This window comes from Mangifera indica, chromosome 9, assembly GCF_011075055.1.
Source record: "Mangifera indica cultivar Alphonso chromosome 9, CATAS_Mindica_2.1, whole genome shotgun sequence".
In the NCBI taxonomy this organism is placed as follows: domain Eukaryota; kingdom Viridiplantae; phylum Streptophyta; class Magnoliopsida; order Sapindales; family Anacardiaceae; genus Mangifera; species Mangifera indica.
Window position 1 is genome coordinate 14631897 of NC_058145.1, and position 13494 is coordinate 14645390.

At 32.8% G+C, this 13494-nt stretch overlaps 3 protein-coding genes across 6 annotated transcripts; all 3 read right to left on the bottom strand.

Annotated features, from left to right (window-relative positions):
- Nucleotides 1-458: 458 nt before the first annotated feature.
- On the bottom strand, nt 459-3539 carry LOC123224784 (glucan endo-1,3-beta-glucosidase 14-like). 4 transcript variants are annotated; one of them, XR_006504059.1, is made up of 4 exons: nt 3378-3539; nt 1961-2991; nt 1715-1872; nt 459-914 (listed from the first exon to the last, which is right to left on the bottom strand). XR_006504059.1 is itself a non-coding variant. In XM_044648499.1 (3 exons), the coding sequence occupies exons 1-3, from the start codon at nt 3439-3441 to the stop codon at nt 1813-1815; spliced, it is 1155 nt and encodes a 384-aa protein (XP_044504434.1). In that variant the 5' UTR covers nt 3442-3539; the 3' UTR covers nt 1617-1812. The 4 variants fall into 4 exon arrangements, 1 of the variants encoding a protein (XP_044504434.1); XR_006504058.1 differs by lacking the exon at nt 459-914 and adding an exon at nt 933-1066; XR_006504060.1 differs by lacking the exon at nt 459-914 and adding an exon at nt 942-1033.
- A 2345-nt stretch (nt 3540-5884) lies between these two features.
- Nucleotides 5885-8400, bottom strand: LOC123226034 (ferredoxin, root R-B1-like). Its single transcript, XM_044650483.1, has 2 exons — nt 8248-8400; nt 5885-6577 (listed from the first exon to the last, which is right to left on the bottom strand). Exon 2 carries the CDS (start codon nt 6567-6569, stop codon nt 6117-6119), a length of 453 nt encoding a protein of 150 aa, XP_044506418.1. The 5' UTR covers nt 6570-6577; nt 8248-8400; the 3' UTR covers nt 5885-6116.
- A 1659-nt stretch (nt 8401-10059) lies between these two features.
- Nucleotides 10060-12685, bottom strand: LOC123224717 (60S ribosomal protein L10a-3-like). Its single transcript, XM_044648414.1, has 6 exons — nt 12570-12685; nt 12309-12349; nt 11563-11785; nt 11013-11178; nt 10381-10586; nt 10060-10294 (listed from the first exon to the last, which is right to left on the bottom strand). The coding sequence occupies exons 2-6, from the start codon at nt 12311-12313 to the stop codon at nt 10241-10243; spliced, it is 654 nt and encodes a 217-aa protein (XP_044504349.1). The 5' UTR covers nt 12314-12349; nt 12570-12685; the 3' UTR covers nt 10060-10240.
- Nucleotides 12686-13494: the final 809 nt, after the last annotated feature.

The window sequence follows — 13494 nt, forward strand, 5'->3', positions numbered from 1 at the left end:
CATTTAACTGTCAAATTACAATTATCCAACAAGATGGACGATTGATATAAAGTAGTAATACTAACTAGAGGTATAATCGAATCGAATTCAAACTTATAATTGATTGACTTAGTAAACTCGTGAGCTCAAAGTTTGGTTTGAATAAAATACAAATAAATTTTTAAGAGTTTCAAATTTTATATACACACCCATAAAATTTTATCCTCTCTGACTTTGAATATAACTAATAATTAATAAATATATATATTACAAAGTTCAAGTATAATTTTTTAAATTAAACTTGGGTTACATGTTTTTGTATTGAGTTTGAACTCGAGCCAAACATTTCTCAATTCGATGAGCTTGAATTACAGGTTTGTAATGGTATTGAGTGTGCTTAAATCAAATGTGGATCAGTTTGGCTTAATTACATCCCTGATTTCAAATATTTTAACTAGCATCAGATGAAACAAGCCAAATTGTAGCAATAAAATTTCATTCATTAACATGAAATATACACAAATTACAGCAGAATCATGATAACTAGGTTTGTAATCCAATTATATCACCAAGAAATAACAAAATGATATTTAAACTCTTTTACAATATCAAAATTCTGATTTATATATGATTAGATATATTGATAACGTAAGAATTTGCACAAACTACAATAGATAAGATAAGACATCATTATGTTGAGCGGTCATGGCGAATTCATCGATCTGCCAACCCTATCCTTTCTTAGAGGTAGGAATAAAAGACCAAAAAGCGACAAACACAAGGTCCACGATAATGAAAGCCACTGCCGCCCACCACTTTGTCTCAAGTTTTCAGCTAATGTCACATCTTTAGCCATTCTTAACTTTATGTTCAACCAGAAAATTCTTGAGAAATTTGGGTGGGATAAGAAACGATGGCTAATGCCTACGTATTCCCTTTTGGGGAAAGACAAGAAAAGAGAAAACCATTCAAAGCCAAAGACAAAATTGATGAGAAACATGTAAATGTGTCAACGGGCTGCGGAAAGAATAGACGGCGGCTGATGGCTTCTTATCTAACAGAGAAGCCAATGTAGACTTTTGTGAAGCTGACATCAAGAATTTTTTATCTTTGAAGATTCAAATGCATGATTGCAGTGGACATAAGAAAGAGAGGGACTCCTTACCATATTTTTAGCAAACTATTAGTTGAGTTAGACCACTTTTTTGGATTAAACCAAAAAATAGGTAAAATATTAGTATTATACTAAATAAAATAAATTTTAATTTTAATTTTAAAATATCGTAAGAAAAATTTAAATTTTTACACTTATATTGAAAACTCTCAAACTATCCTCAAAATATTAAACTTTAAAATAAGACAAAAGGACTTCTCGTAAAATCACCATCCTAGTATTGTTCTTACCCCATCTGAGTTTTAATGAGATCAAGTACATATATGAACCGTATAATGGCTAAATGTCAGATAGAACCTAATGACAATCTGCACGTTCTGATGGACCCAGAAAAGCTGGTCCCCATTATGCACCCGCTCTAAAAGGACTCATTTTAAATGCAGTAAAGCATGCAAATTTCATTTTATTGTTGCAAAGTGCTGCGTTTGAATTTGTGGTTCTCTGGAGATATTATCAACTAATATGTGTGCAAAAGAATTTCTTTCAAAAACAATATTTTGGTTCAGAATTTGGTGTTACTGAGATCTAACAAAAAAGAGCTAAATATATATGCTATCTTACCTATAATATATTATCTGGTATATGAAAGATCACTATGAAATTGACTTTGTTGTTTCTGCTGTAAGTCTATCTCCCTCAGTCGGCAAATTCAGAAGCTTTTAAGCACAGATTAACCATGCTGCTACAGCATAGATCAGAAGACTGAAGATAGGAAAAATCTGCAGAAAACCGAAAAAGGGAAAAAGAAATTGTAAGGCATGGTGCATTGTAAAGGTGATAAAAAGGGAAAAAGTGTAAGATTTTTACACTGATCTGGGATGCAGAAGCCATTTGATCAGGAAGATAGCCCTGAAATCCAATGGTATAAACTGGCCTACCATCAGGATAATACAGTCCATAGTTCCTCTCTGACGCAGGACCTGGCTTTAAATTCTCATTAAAAAGTGCAAAAACATATATGTCAATTGGGACTGATGGTTTTGCAGGTGTCCCTTGTTTCTCCTCAATCCTCTTCAACAAATTACCATTATAAATCCCTGCATTTTCCACTGTAGCTCCGGCCTCATCTTCATCGCCCCTTGATGGCCACCCGGTTTCGGAAATCCTAACTTCGATATCAGAATGCCCCATTGCTGCAATGGCTGAATAAACAGCATCAACTTGAGCATACAACATATTGTCATAGTTCAATTTAGTGTCGGGATCTGTCATCCCTTGGTTAGGCTGAAAGAGCACATAATCTAGGGAGACCTCATTGGGGCTGTCCTTATAAGCAAAATAGGGATATGCATTAATCAAGAAAGGCGACTTCACTTGGGCATGGAAATTGAGAAGAGGCTGGATATATTCAGCAAGATCGGGCCTGAAACTTCCGGCGGAAGGGGGGAAAGAATTAGCCAAAATGTCAAGTGAATGAGCACTGGTGACAATTACTTGTTCATCGAGCCCCAGATCAACAAGAGTGTTGTACAAAGTTTGCATGGCAGGGAGGAGAAATGAATAGAGCCCTGTGTCAGCGCCTTTGAAGACTTCATTTCCAACAGTGATGCAAGTTATTCTGGTTTGAGGAATGAAGGGCTGTAAGCTTTGTTGAACCCAATTTTGGGCTTTGATTGGATCGGTCATGTTCTGCAGGTACTCATTTCCGAGGCCGATTATGAAATCTACCTGTGTATTTGAGAATGCGCGGAGAACGTTGGGATCGGCGTCGTATAATTTAACTCTGCTTATGTTGAGGGATCTTAAAAGACCTGCTACACGAGAAGGGGAGGGGAGATCATTTGCAATCTGACCGTAATTTATTCCTACTTCCAGGCCCTGGATTTGCACTAATGAACCTGAAAACAGAGTAAATAACTAGTTAAAAACAGGGGAAATTTTCCCTAAACCAGAAGAGAGAAGAACAATAATACAGAAGAATAATTCAAGAAGATAAGGACAGCATCTGTCTTATTCAATAAAAGATTTTTAGCTGTGAAATTTTAGTCTAAAAGGGTGATGCAACTTTAGAAGAATCTAAATTACGTTGGATACAAAAAGAAGGAAATTTAAGCAGGCAAATCATATTAGGCCTTGGAGTCCAAAAAATTAGAGTTTCATGGTGCATTCATTGAATATTAATGGAAGCTAAACATTGAGAGTGTAATTCAATTGTGTTCTTCATGCTGCATGTTTTTTAAGAAGAGCAGAAACAGAGAGTGGAAGTAGTTGAAGAAGAACAAACCTGAAAAAGTTAAAAGAAAGAGAAAAACTGAAGGGAGGAAGAAGCTGAAGCTGCAGCTGGCCATTGGTGATCTGATCTTGGGTAAACCAAGGCAGATAACACCCCCACCACCTTCAAAATTATTTATCTCAGAAAGGCAACCCTGTCTAAGTACCCTCTTCATATGTATATATATATACAGACGTTTAGATGCTGGTAAGAAAAGGCTCTGTTTTCCGTTAACAGCCTCCCAAATTATTTTATTCATTTCTTCAAAATTATAATTTTTTTATTTTTCAGAGGAATTACCCATACAGTAATTTTGTATTTTGTTGAATTTCTAGTGGCCAATAAAATTACAAAAGACACCTGATGAAGAAAGGAAAGGAAAAAGGGGTGAGATTGTTAAAAAGTGACTTTTCAGGGGTCCAAAGTGTAATGATCTCAATTACTAATTTTTTTAATTGAAATAATGAAATTGCTGACAGGATTCCTACTAGAGCGCAGGTGTCAACCACCGTCTTTCAGGGCGGCTTCGATGTGCTGCCGACCTCCCAGACTCCCCATCCTATCCTTCGCACGTGTTATGTTTCTTTACCGATGAACGACCACCCTACACATTTACAAATATACCCTTTCATCCATAAACATAGAGAATATTACTGATAGCAAAGATGGCCTGCATGAGTTATCATTTTCATGGTAGTAATTAAAATTCTCAAAAAGCTATAAAATGAAGATGATGATGATCAAGAGGCATCTGTCTTTTTTGAATAAATAAATGGTGATAAAATAATTAATGAGAGCCCCCAAGAATCAATAATATATGTTATAAAATAAACCAAACTACCGATGCTAAAAAATGATATATAAAATACTACGAGTTCAAATTTTTTCGGATGATATATCGAAATTAAATTTTTGATTTATCTAGTTCAATAATTGTAGAGTCTGTCATTAACTTAAATGAAATTCTTCGTCACAAAAAAAAAAAAACCAAGCTATCATTCATTAAGTTAGAAAATTCACTTGATATTTATATCTTCAATAAAATTATGCATATCTATTTTAAGTATATAAATAAATACATATTTAATATGTGTCATTATGTAATTGAAGAATTTTGAATTACTTGATCACATAATAAATAACATTTAATTTAATTATGATATATATATTTATATATATATATATTTGTGTATTCATAATTGATACATATAGTATCCTCTAATCTCAAGTTTTCATACTTTAACTATGAAAATCTCAAAAACTTACCCATAAGAGGTTAAATTTGTTAGTTTCAAAAATAAAATCGTTATTTCAGCTGTAATATTAAAAATAAATTACAATTTAATCTCTTTTCCCCCTCCAAAATCCTAAAAACAAAAAGTTTATCCCCTAGACTAAGTTTTAAAAAATAACATTCCACTCCTAGAGTTTAGTTTTCAAATTTTGGCATCATCGCTAGTGATCTCTTTCTCCTGAAGTTTCATCTTTCTCTGACGATCTCTCTTCACTCAACTGGATGACTGATTGGTGTCAAATAAACTTAGGAGTTTAAGAGCTTCAACAAAAAGATAAAGTTCTTTGTCTTCTTAAACGAAGACAAGATCTTTATCTTCATCTTTCAAACTTCATTCGACATCGATCGAGCGTCTAGATGAGTGGAGAGAGATTTGCGGAGGAAGATAAAGCTTCTGGGGAAAAAGGCTGCTGACAATGATCGTAAACTTGCGGTTGAAGGGTTGTTTGTCAAAAGTTGGACCCTTTGGCCTTTTGTAAACTTGTGATGGAAGGGTCGATTGTCAAAACTTGGATTTCTTGCCTTGCGAAGGCCCAGAAATTAACATTCCTTGTTCTTGAAGAATGGAAAATGGTGGTCAATTTAATTGGAAGGTGAAGTAGGGACACTGTGATAACGGCATCCCCTTGGTTTAGAAGGAGGAGTTAATTATTGAGTCATTATATGACAAATTTTTACAACGATTATTGAAATTTCAAATGGAAAAAAAAATCGTTTTTTACCAATCTTGGTCTAGTATGTTATCTAGGTTGATCAAATATTAATTCTACCCTAAAGCTAAAACTGTTAATATTGCAAAGGAATGATTTGGGTAAACTTCATGCCTAACAAACATAAAGTTATTATCTTCACTTTGAAAATAATTTAAGATTAATCCAATCACACTAAAAAGATAAAATTTTAAATTTATTAACCAAATTTATAATTATTAAATTAGATAAATTAAGAGTTTAATATTAAAACATGACCAATAAGATTTAAACTCTCACTCTATCTAAATCTCTTTCAAATTACCTCAAGGAAAAGATTTTTGCATTACCAAGAACTTATTCAAGAGTGCTCTGAGCTAATATGCTGATTTTTCAGAAGTCATCCCCGTCTATTATGGCAGTGACCTTGGTCAAGAATCCAAGTTTCAATTTGACTTAGTTGACGGCGGTTATACCGTTGGAGAGTGAATCCACGCCACTAACTTCCCAATGACTCAAGCACACTACATTTCTAATTCAATTTCAAGGGCAATTTCAAATTTTTATGCTCATTCATTATCATACAAACCACAATTGAAGCTTAAATACTAAATGAGATTCCATTTCCCATAACACAGCCACCAGACGGAAACACCAACTAAAGGTCCATCAGAGCCCCTGCCATACTCAATTTCATTACTTCTTGATGATGATCCTAGATAATTTAAGGAAAACAAAAGAGCTACTCATTTCTCATATCAACCACACTCAGTAAAGGTCTCCTTCCTTATGGGTGTGAATCACACAGTCTGAAGTTGGGTATGAAACGCATGTCAGCAGATAACCCTCCTTCATTTGACTGTCATCGAGGAAGGAACCATCAGACTGATCAACTGAACCTGACACCATTTTCCCTGCACAGGTAGAGCAAGCCCCAGCTCTACAAGAATATGGCAGCTCAACTCCAGCATTCTCAGCTGCATCTAGAATGTATGTGTCATCAGGGGCTTCAAACTCACTCTCTTGACCCTCCGGTCCAACCAGCTTAATCTTGTACACGGCCATTGACGCTTTGAAATTGGGGGAACATCTCAGCCCAAAAGACTTGGACACACTCTTAACTGACCCAAGTGATGATGGACTCTTGATAACGGTGCTTGAAAACCCCATCTTGGGTGCACCTTTAACCATGCATGGGGAGTTAAGAGTCACAGTTGCCATCTTCACTCCTAATTCAAGAACAACTGTTAGAGAGCTTATTGACAGCGCTTTCAAATGTACTTGGAGTTGAATTTAAAACAAAGTTTTGTCACTATAGAAATGTAGAGCCCTAATATAATAAGATTATTTGTGATGAATAAATGCACAACAGCATAATGATAATAGAGCAAAGGAGAACTTCAACACAAACCATCCATCCGACCAAAAAAAATTATTAACACTCGAATGGCAGAATTATTATTAAAAATCAATGGTCATGCTAGAAAATTACTTCTACACATCAGACCAAATCTCTTCCTAACCCCCTACACATTAACACATCATTCTTGAAGCCGATATAGTACGCATTTATCCACCTTATCAAAATTAACAAAAATGAAAACCAATCATCCATTTCCATTAAAAAAGGCAATTAATCTCTGGAGCACTGAGAAGAGAAAGGTTTAGGCTCTCTGATCTTCACTCGAGGCTCCATCTTACAAAATAAGACAAATTTCCACTATGTATCCAAGCATAAAGTATATTTACATGACAACAGAGGAAAGAGCTTATAATTGGTCATAATTCTGGCATACATTATATTTATCCATTTTTTATATTCATAGTAATATATATGTGTGTGAGTGTGTGCGCTCTATGTACATGAGCGTAAAGTATATTTACATGACAACAAAAAGAAAAAAGCTTATGATCCATTTTTATATTCATAGTAATATATATGTGCGTAAAAGAAGAAGAAAGGTTGTACATTTAACATATCAAATTCCATATGTGTCATCTCCAGATTAGCACTGGCAAATATTAGCTCCTCTAATTGTCTAAACTAAATAAAATTGACATATACAGAAATCCATTTAGATTTGCAGATGCAATTTAACTTTTGGCATTGATTCGCTGTGTTCATCATGATTAATATGTGGTGAGGTAAAAATGAATGAAATCTACAGAACAGGACACTCTAAACAACAATGGAAATTTTGTTAGGCTACAAGACATTCAGAAGTCTTGTATCAGACAATAAACAAAAATGGAATAGCTAGATTTGCTAATGAGCACAGATGACACTGATGAATTCATATATAAACTCCTAAATTCCTAGTTAATTTGACGAAAAAACATATATAACCATTCAGTGTTTGAAAAAAAATACTTGTGCGGTGGAGCACCAAGCCTTATTCCCCAGATCTTCCCTATGGGACAATTAACTTGTATAGGCCAATAAAACGTTATGCTGCAACAAGAAACTAGAAAGGACATGATCTACTTACAATAACAAAATGCAATGCAAATATATAATTATATACCATACGCAAACAAAATAAAAGATCACCACGTTAAAAAAATGCGCAAAGTATTATGAACAAATAAAAAAAGTAAATCTTTGACAAATTTAAGGAACCTGCAGGATAATTTCAAACAACAATTGATTTTACATTAAGTTGCACTTATTGCACGCATAATTGCCTTCACCAACCAAGCACAGCCAGCATTAATCAGAAATCGTTTAAGCTTAAAAAAAAAAAAAAGACAACAAGCAGTAGAAGATTCCAGAAACACGGCCTCCTAAAACGTTCCACACACACCGCAGCGTATTTAGTTTATCGTTTTTTAAATACGAAAAACAAAGGGAAAGAGAAACACATCAGCAGTTTCACAGAGATAAAGAGAGAGAACTTACAGAGAAAACGAAGAAGTGATCGCAAAAGGAGGAGGACGTTCTTAATATTTATAGAGGAAAGAAACAAGCTTTTCAGAATAGTAAAAAGAAGCGGAGCACACGAGGGGTGGCTCTTCTTATTTATTGAGTAAGAAATGGAGTTGAAAGAATCGTTATGATTTTTAAAAACCCTCTAAAGTTTTTGGAATGGCAAAAATTACCCTACCGTTATGTTTGAGGCGTTAAGTTAAACAGTAGAAGGGTATTTTGTCGAAGGTTCTAAACGATTAAATAAACGGTCCCCTAACAGAGAGGGGGGCTTTCTTATTTTAGAAAACAAAATATAAACAGAATATATCTGTAAAACGTTGGGGGGTCAAAATAGATTGCCCGTCTAAAACCCTGCGTGCTGCTAACGAAAACCAGACAACTTACCGCCCCTGGGTTTCTGATTCTACTTTCTAGACCCTCACCATTATTTTATTGAGGTATTTAAATATATTCATATATTTTTTGAAAACAAAATATACGTATTTATTATATTGAGTATTATTTTATCAATTAAAAGAATAATATTATATTTATAGATATATTATATTTATTTATATATGATTAAATAATTAAAAATTAAATAAATAATTATAATATTTACTCACATAATAGTATTTCAATTTGTATAATTAATTAATAAAATTTGTATATTCACGTAATTTTATTCTTAAAAAATAAAAATAAAAGACACGTGATGATTAGTCTCTGAAAACAAGGATGGCATGGCATTTGAAGAATCAAAGAAACATGGGGTCTGGTTAAATTAAAAGTAGGTCAAAGGGAGATGCTTTAAAGATGATTTTGTGGATTATTATATAACTAGTACCAAATAGACCTAATACACAAATGAAGAGCCAATTGCCTCTTAACTCACACCATAAGCCATTATAATTAAATGACCAATTTGTTGTAAGTAATAGGTTGCTTACATTGTACTTGGACACTTCTCTTTCAATCCTATGGCATTTTCATATATTAAAGGAACTTCCCAATATGCAACCTAGTAGTCTAAAGGTCTTTTTTTTAAAAAAAAAAATTATCTATCTTTAATCATCAATATACGTAATCAAGGTAAGTTATTATAATAAAATTTCTTTATAAATATTTAAATTATAAATAGTGTTATATGCATAAATAATAATATAATTGAATAATTATAAAATAATATCTAATCACATAATGACATATTAATATTTATATATAAAATTATGCATATAATTTTATTGTTAAATTACAAAAGAAAGATGTAAAATTAATGTAGTTACTTGTAAGAATTACAAATTTCACATCCAATTCCATTCTACTATGATCCATTCCCTCAAGTTTGCAACTTCGCTGCAATTGAACTTCATCCAACCCATTTAACCCATTCCTTTATCATTCTATGCCATTTGTCTTTGTAAAAATCTCCCTCTCCCTCCTTGTAATAATAATACTACAAATAGGAAGAGTATATTATTACTTGGGAAATTTGCGCGTTTTCCCCCTTTAAATTTTAAATTATAAACTCCCAGTTGAAACATTACAAACAAAAATTACAGAGATGAGAAAGTTGAGATAAAATTGTTATTTTACGAAATAGTCACTGAAAACAAATTGTACTTCCATTAAACATTGGATTATATTAATTAATATCCCTTAATAATTTCGGGAATTGTGTAACAATTAACACAACCATTTAGACTTCCTGAAATACCCAGAAGGTTACGTTTGCAAGTTGAAATTCTCGAAAATAATAAAAAATTACAAAAATAGAAGTGATCATGACATGAAAAACTAAAGTTTAGGGTTGAACGCAATGCAAGATTCAATAAAAATCTCTCCAACGAAAAACTTCACAAAAGTCTAACATTAGAAATAAAATTACTAAACATCCAAGATACCAAAATTAAAATTTCAAAATATGAGCATCCCAGTAGTCTTTTCCTATTACAACTCCAAATAGCAAGGTAAAATGAATTTCTTAAAAGACCCGGTTTGACGGACCCATAGTACTCTTCAGATAGAGGCACCTCACCTGGAAAGATAGTGTCAAACAGAATCAAATAAAGGATAAATATAATTTTTTTTTTCATTGAACTAGGAGTAAGATTAGAAACTCACATTTTGCCAGTTTTTCTTCAACAAGGATACTAGGAAATTAACACTCATTTGCACATTTTGGAAGATTTGTTTCTCCTCCATTGCACAGTTTCCAACTGCTACTCCCATACAGAGCACCTTTTTCAATTGGAACTTCACTGTTGCCTTGGTTTCATTAACCTTTGACTCCAGTGATTCTTGGTGAGTTACCAGAGTAGGGAACTTCCCTGCATTCACGGTCGAATCAAGGTAAGGACGAATACACAGTGCAGTAATATAGAACAGTTCTGTAACCATTTCCGCAACACTACCCACTCATGACTCGGTAGCTATAAATCATATGACAATCAATTATTCAATAACAATCTATATGACAAAGTAGTTATATAATCTTCAATAACTAAACAAATCAACAAATAATAATTTTGACATTCCTCAAAAACTGTTTAAATATCAGCAATCCTCAAGACTCAAACATGTAGGAAAGTGGTCAGTGTATAACCACTATTCAATCTCATTCAAAGTGAATTTTTACCTTAATGTCCCTCCAGCAACATCATAGCATGTCAACCAAAATTTAATTGTTGGAAAAGGTAAAAAATTGATTAGTAAAGTAGCCAACGGAAAACTCGAAAGAACCCTAGAACACTTGCCTGCCTTGTTAAGACCAGGTCCCAACAGACGAGGAATTTGCTTGATGACAGATTCTGATGCCAAAAAGGCATGGTACTTCTTAGCAAGCTTCTTAACAAGTTTCTTGTTCTTGTTGAGTTTCTTCAAAGCTTCAACATCCATGTAATCAAGGCCAATTTTCTCAGCCTGCAAATTATAACAAGTATTTAGATTATTGTAAAACTAAAGGCCTACTAGAACATGGAAGCAGTTAAAGAAGTTCTATAACGACTTATTGATAGATAAAGAAGAAACTGCAGCTACACAATAATTAAACCATGTCAGCAGTCAGAAATGAAATTCTAACCAATTACAATTGTACAACAGTTTAAGACTAAATCTTATAATTCAAACACAAGTAAAATTATGTCAAGATATGGCCATGTCATAGCTCAAATACTGGTGCAGGAGAATTAAATTACATGAAAGCATTAAAAAATACAATAATAATTATATAAAGGTATGTAAGATACCAAATTTTGATGTGGACCTGCTATGAATTTTAAACTTAATTAATAAAACATAATTTACCTCTTCAACATGTTGAGCGTCACCAAGCATGCAAACCTTCATCTTGGGGCGAGGAATGTGCGGCAACTTGACAGAACCACTGAAACGCTTGTCCTTTTGGGGGTCATAGTTCTTGAGTCCAATCTGAAGCTCAATGGTCTCAGTGAAGTTTCGTTTCTTTGTCTCTTTTGAGTATTGCATAATAGATGAGATAGCTTCTCTCAATGCATCACTCTGAAGCTTACTGTAATGCAAGACATATTGACAATATTTAGAGTGGGCATAAGAACAAGATCACTAACAAGAATAACTTAATAGGCATCAGTTGAAATATCTCAATGAAGAGAGGAACAAAGATTACCGTATAAGCAATATAACAAATGAAACATCCAACATAATTATTTACACAAATTCACGAAGCAAAGTCTAACGTTCTCACAGCACATATGAAAGAAACAAATAATCACCATAAAAATATGTATACAGCTAGCCTGCACATTTTAGATTGACAATAACACATAAAATTCAGCAACAACTTAAAATTCACTCTGATAGGGAATCACTTGGAGACATTTGTACAAATAAAAAACCAATAATTTCAATCAAAATAACCACAACATGACTCATTAATGTTATTTGAAATAACTATAACTAAACCACTGAAACGGCCAATTTCATCTCTAGATTTCAAACTCCGACTATAATACATAATTATTAAAATAAAATGAACAAAACACTAAAAACAAATAAAAAATTTTATAACCTACCTCATGATTGATTCGCTAAAGGCTCTTCACAGATTTCTCTTCTGCAAACAACAAAAAAGACAACAAACACGTCAGATGAGAGCTTGAAGCATATAAACAATGAATCAAATCAAAGCATTTTTTGGCACTTAATTGGCAGTGCTAAGATCTAAGATTTTCTTCTCGTTTTACAGTGTTTTCTCGAGAAACAAAAACAGATATAGGAAATTTGCAAATTGAAGAGAGAAAAAATAGGTTAGAGGAGGGAGTCAGATTGTTTACCAGAACGACGATGGAAGAAACCCTGGAGAGGCTCAAGTTAAGCGGCTTAGAGTATTTATATAGGGAGACGATGCTCACAATCATAAACCCTAGTGATAACATAAACTATTGGGCCGGGTTTTCAGTGCTCCAATTGAATTTCGTTGGGTTTCGACCTGTCCCAATTTATTTGGGTTGGCTTTGATTTATAAGAGATGCGACGGGCTATTCAGAATCACTCTTAGAACTAATTGGGCATGGCATTTTTTCGGTAAAACAAAAGGCCAGCCAATTTTACTTGTGCCAATTCTTTTATATATATATATATATATAAGAGCAATATTATGTGTGCTAATTTTAAATACACAAGTAAGTATATATTTATGTGTGTTATAATGTGATTGAATATTATTTTATTTTTAATTCAAAATCATTTAATTATATAATAACATATATCAAATATGTATTTATTTATATATATAAAATGAGTATGTATACTTTTATTTCTTATATATATGTTAGAACCGCTATGATATCAATTGTTAGTTCTTATGAAAATGAAATATAAAATGGTTTTTTTAATTGTTTATTGAATTCAACACTAATTTGTTATCTTTGTCTTTTCGACAGAGATGAATATAAGTTATTTGCTATCTCGTTTTGAAGTGGGAATTTGTTCTGTTTATATGGACCTACTTTATAAAAATAAAAAGGGAGAAGGACTATTTCCCATCCATTTTTTAGCCCTATCTTAAATGTATACTCACGCTTGATAAAAAACTCAAACATCTATCCAAAATTTAATCTATTTGGACCCACCCACATTTTCTGTTAGGGTTAAGGGGTAAATTCGTTATTTTATCAATAATATTAAATAATTAAAATTTTATCTCATTTTTCCCCTTTAATTTGAAAAACTAATATTTGTCCCCTGAATTAAGCTTTA

What these genes read in the sequence shown, in the direction of transcription:
- LOC123224784 (XM_044648499.1), bottom strand. Translation starts at nt 3,441, where the DNA reads ATGGCCAGCTGCAGCTTCAGCTTCTTCCTCCCTTCAGTTTTTCTCTTT. An exon ending in CTTTCTTTTAACTTTTTCAG is followed by an intron (nt 2,992 to 3,377) that starts GTTTGTTCTTCT and finishes CTCTGTTTTCAG; the next exon opens with GTTCATTAGTGCAAATCCAG. An exon ending in CTTCTGCATCCCAGATCAGT is followed by an intron (nt 1,873 to 1,960) that starts GTAAAAATCTTA and finishes GGTTTTCTGCAG; the next exon opens with ATTTTTCCTATCTTCAGTCT.
- LOC123226034 (XM_044650483.1), bottom strand. Translation starts at nt 6,569, where the DNA reads ATGGCAACTGTGACTCTTAACTCCCCATGCATGGTTAAAGGTGCACCC.
- LOC123224717 (XM_044648414.1), bottom strand. An exon ending in ACGCTCAACATGTTGAAGAG is followed by an intron (nt 11,179 to 11,562) that starts GTAAATTATGTT and finishes TATAATTTGCAG; the next exon opens with GCTGAGAAAATTGGCCTTGA. An exon ending in ACCTGGTCTTAACAAGGCAG is followed by an intron (nt 10,587 to 11,012) that starts GCAAGTGTTCTA and finishes CCGTGAATGCAG; the next exon opens with GGAAGTTCCCTACTCTGGTA.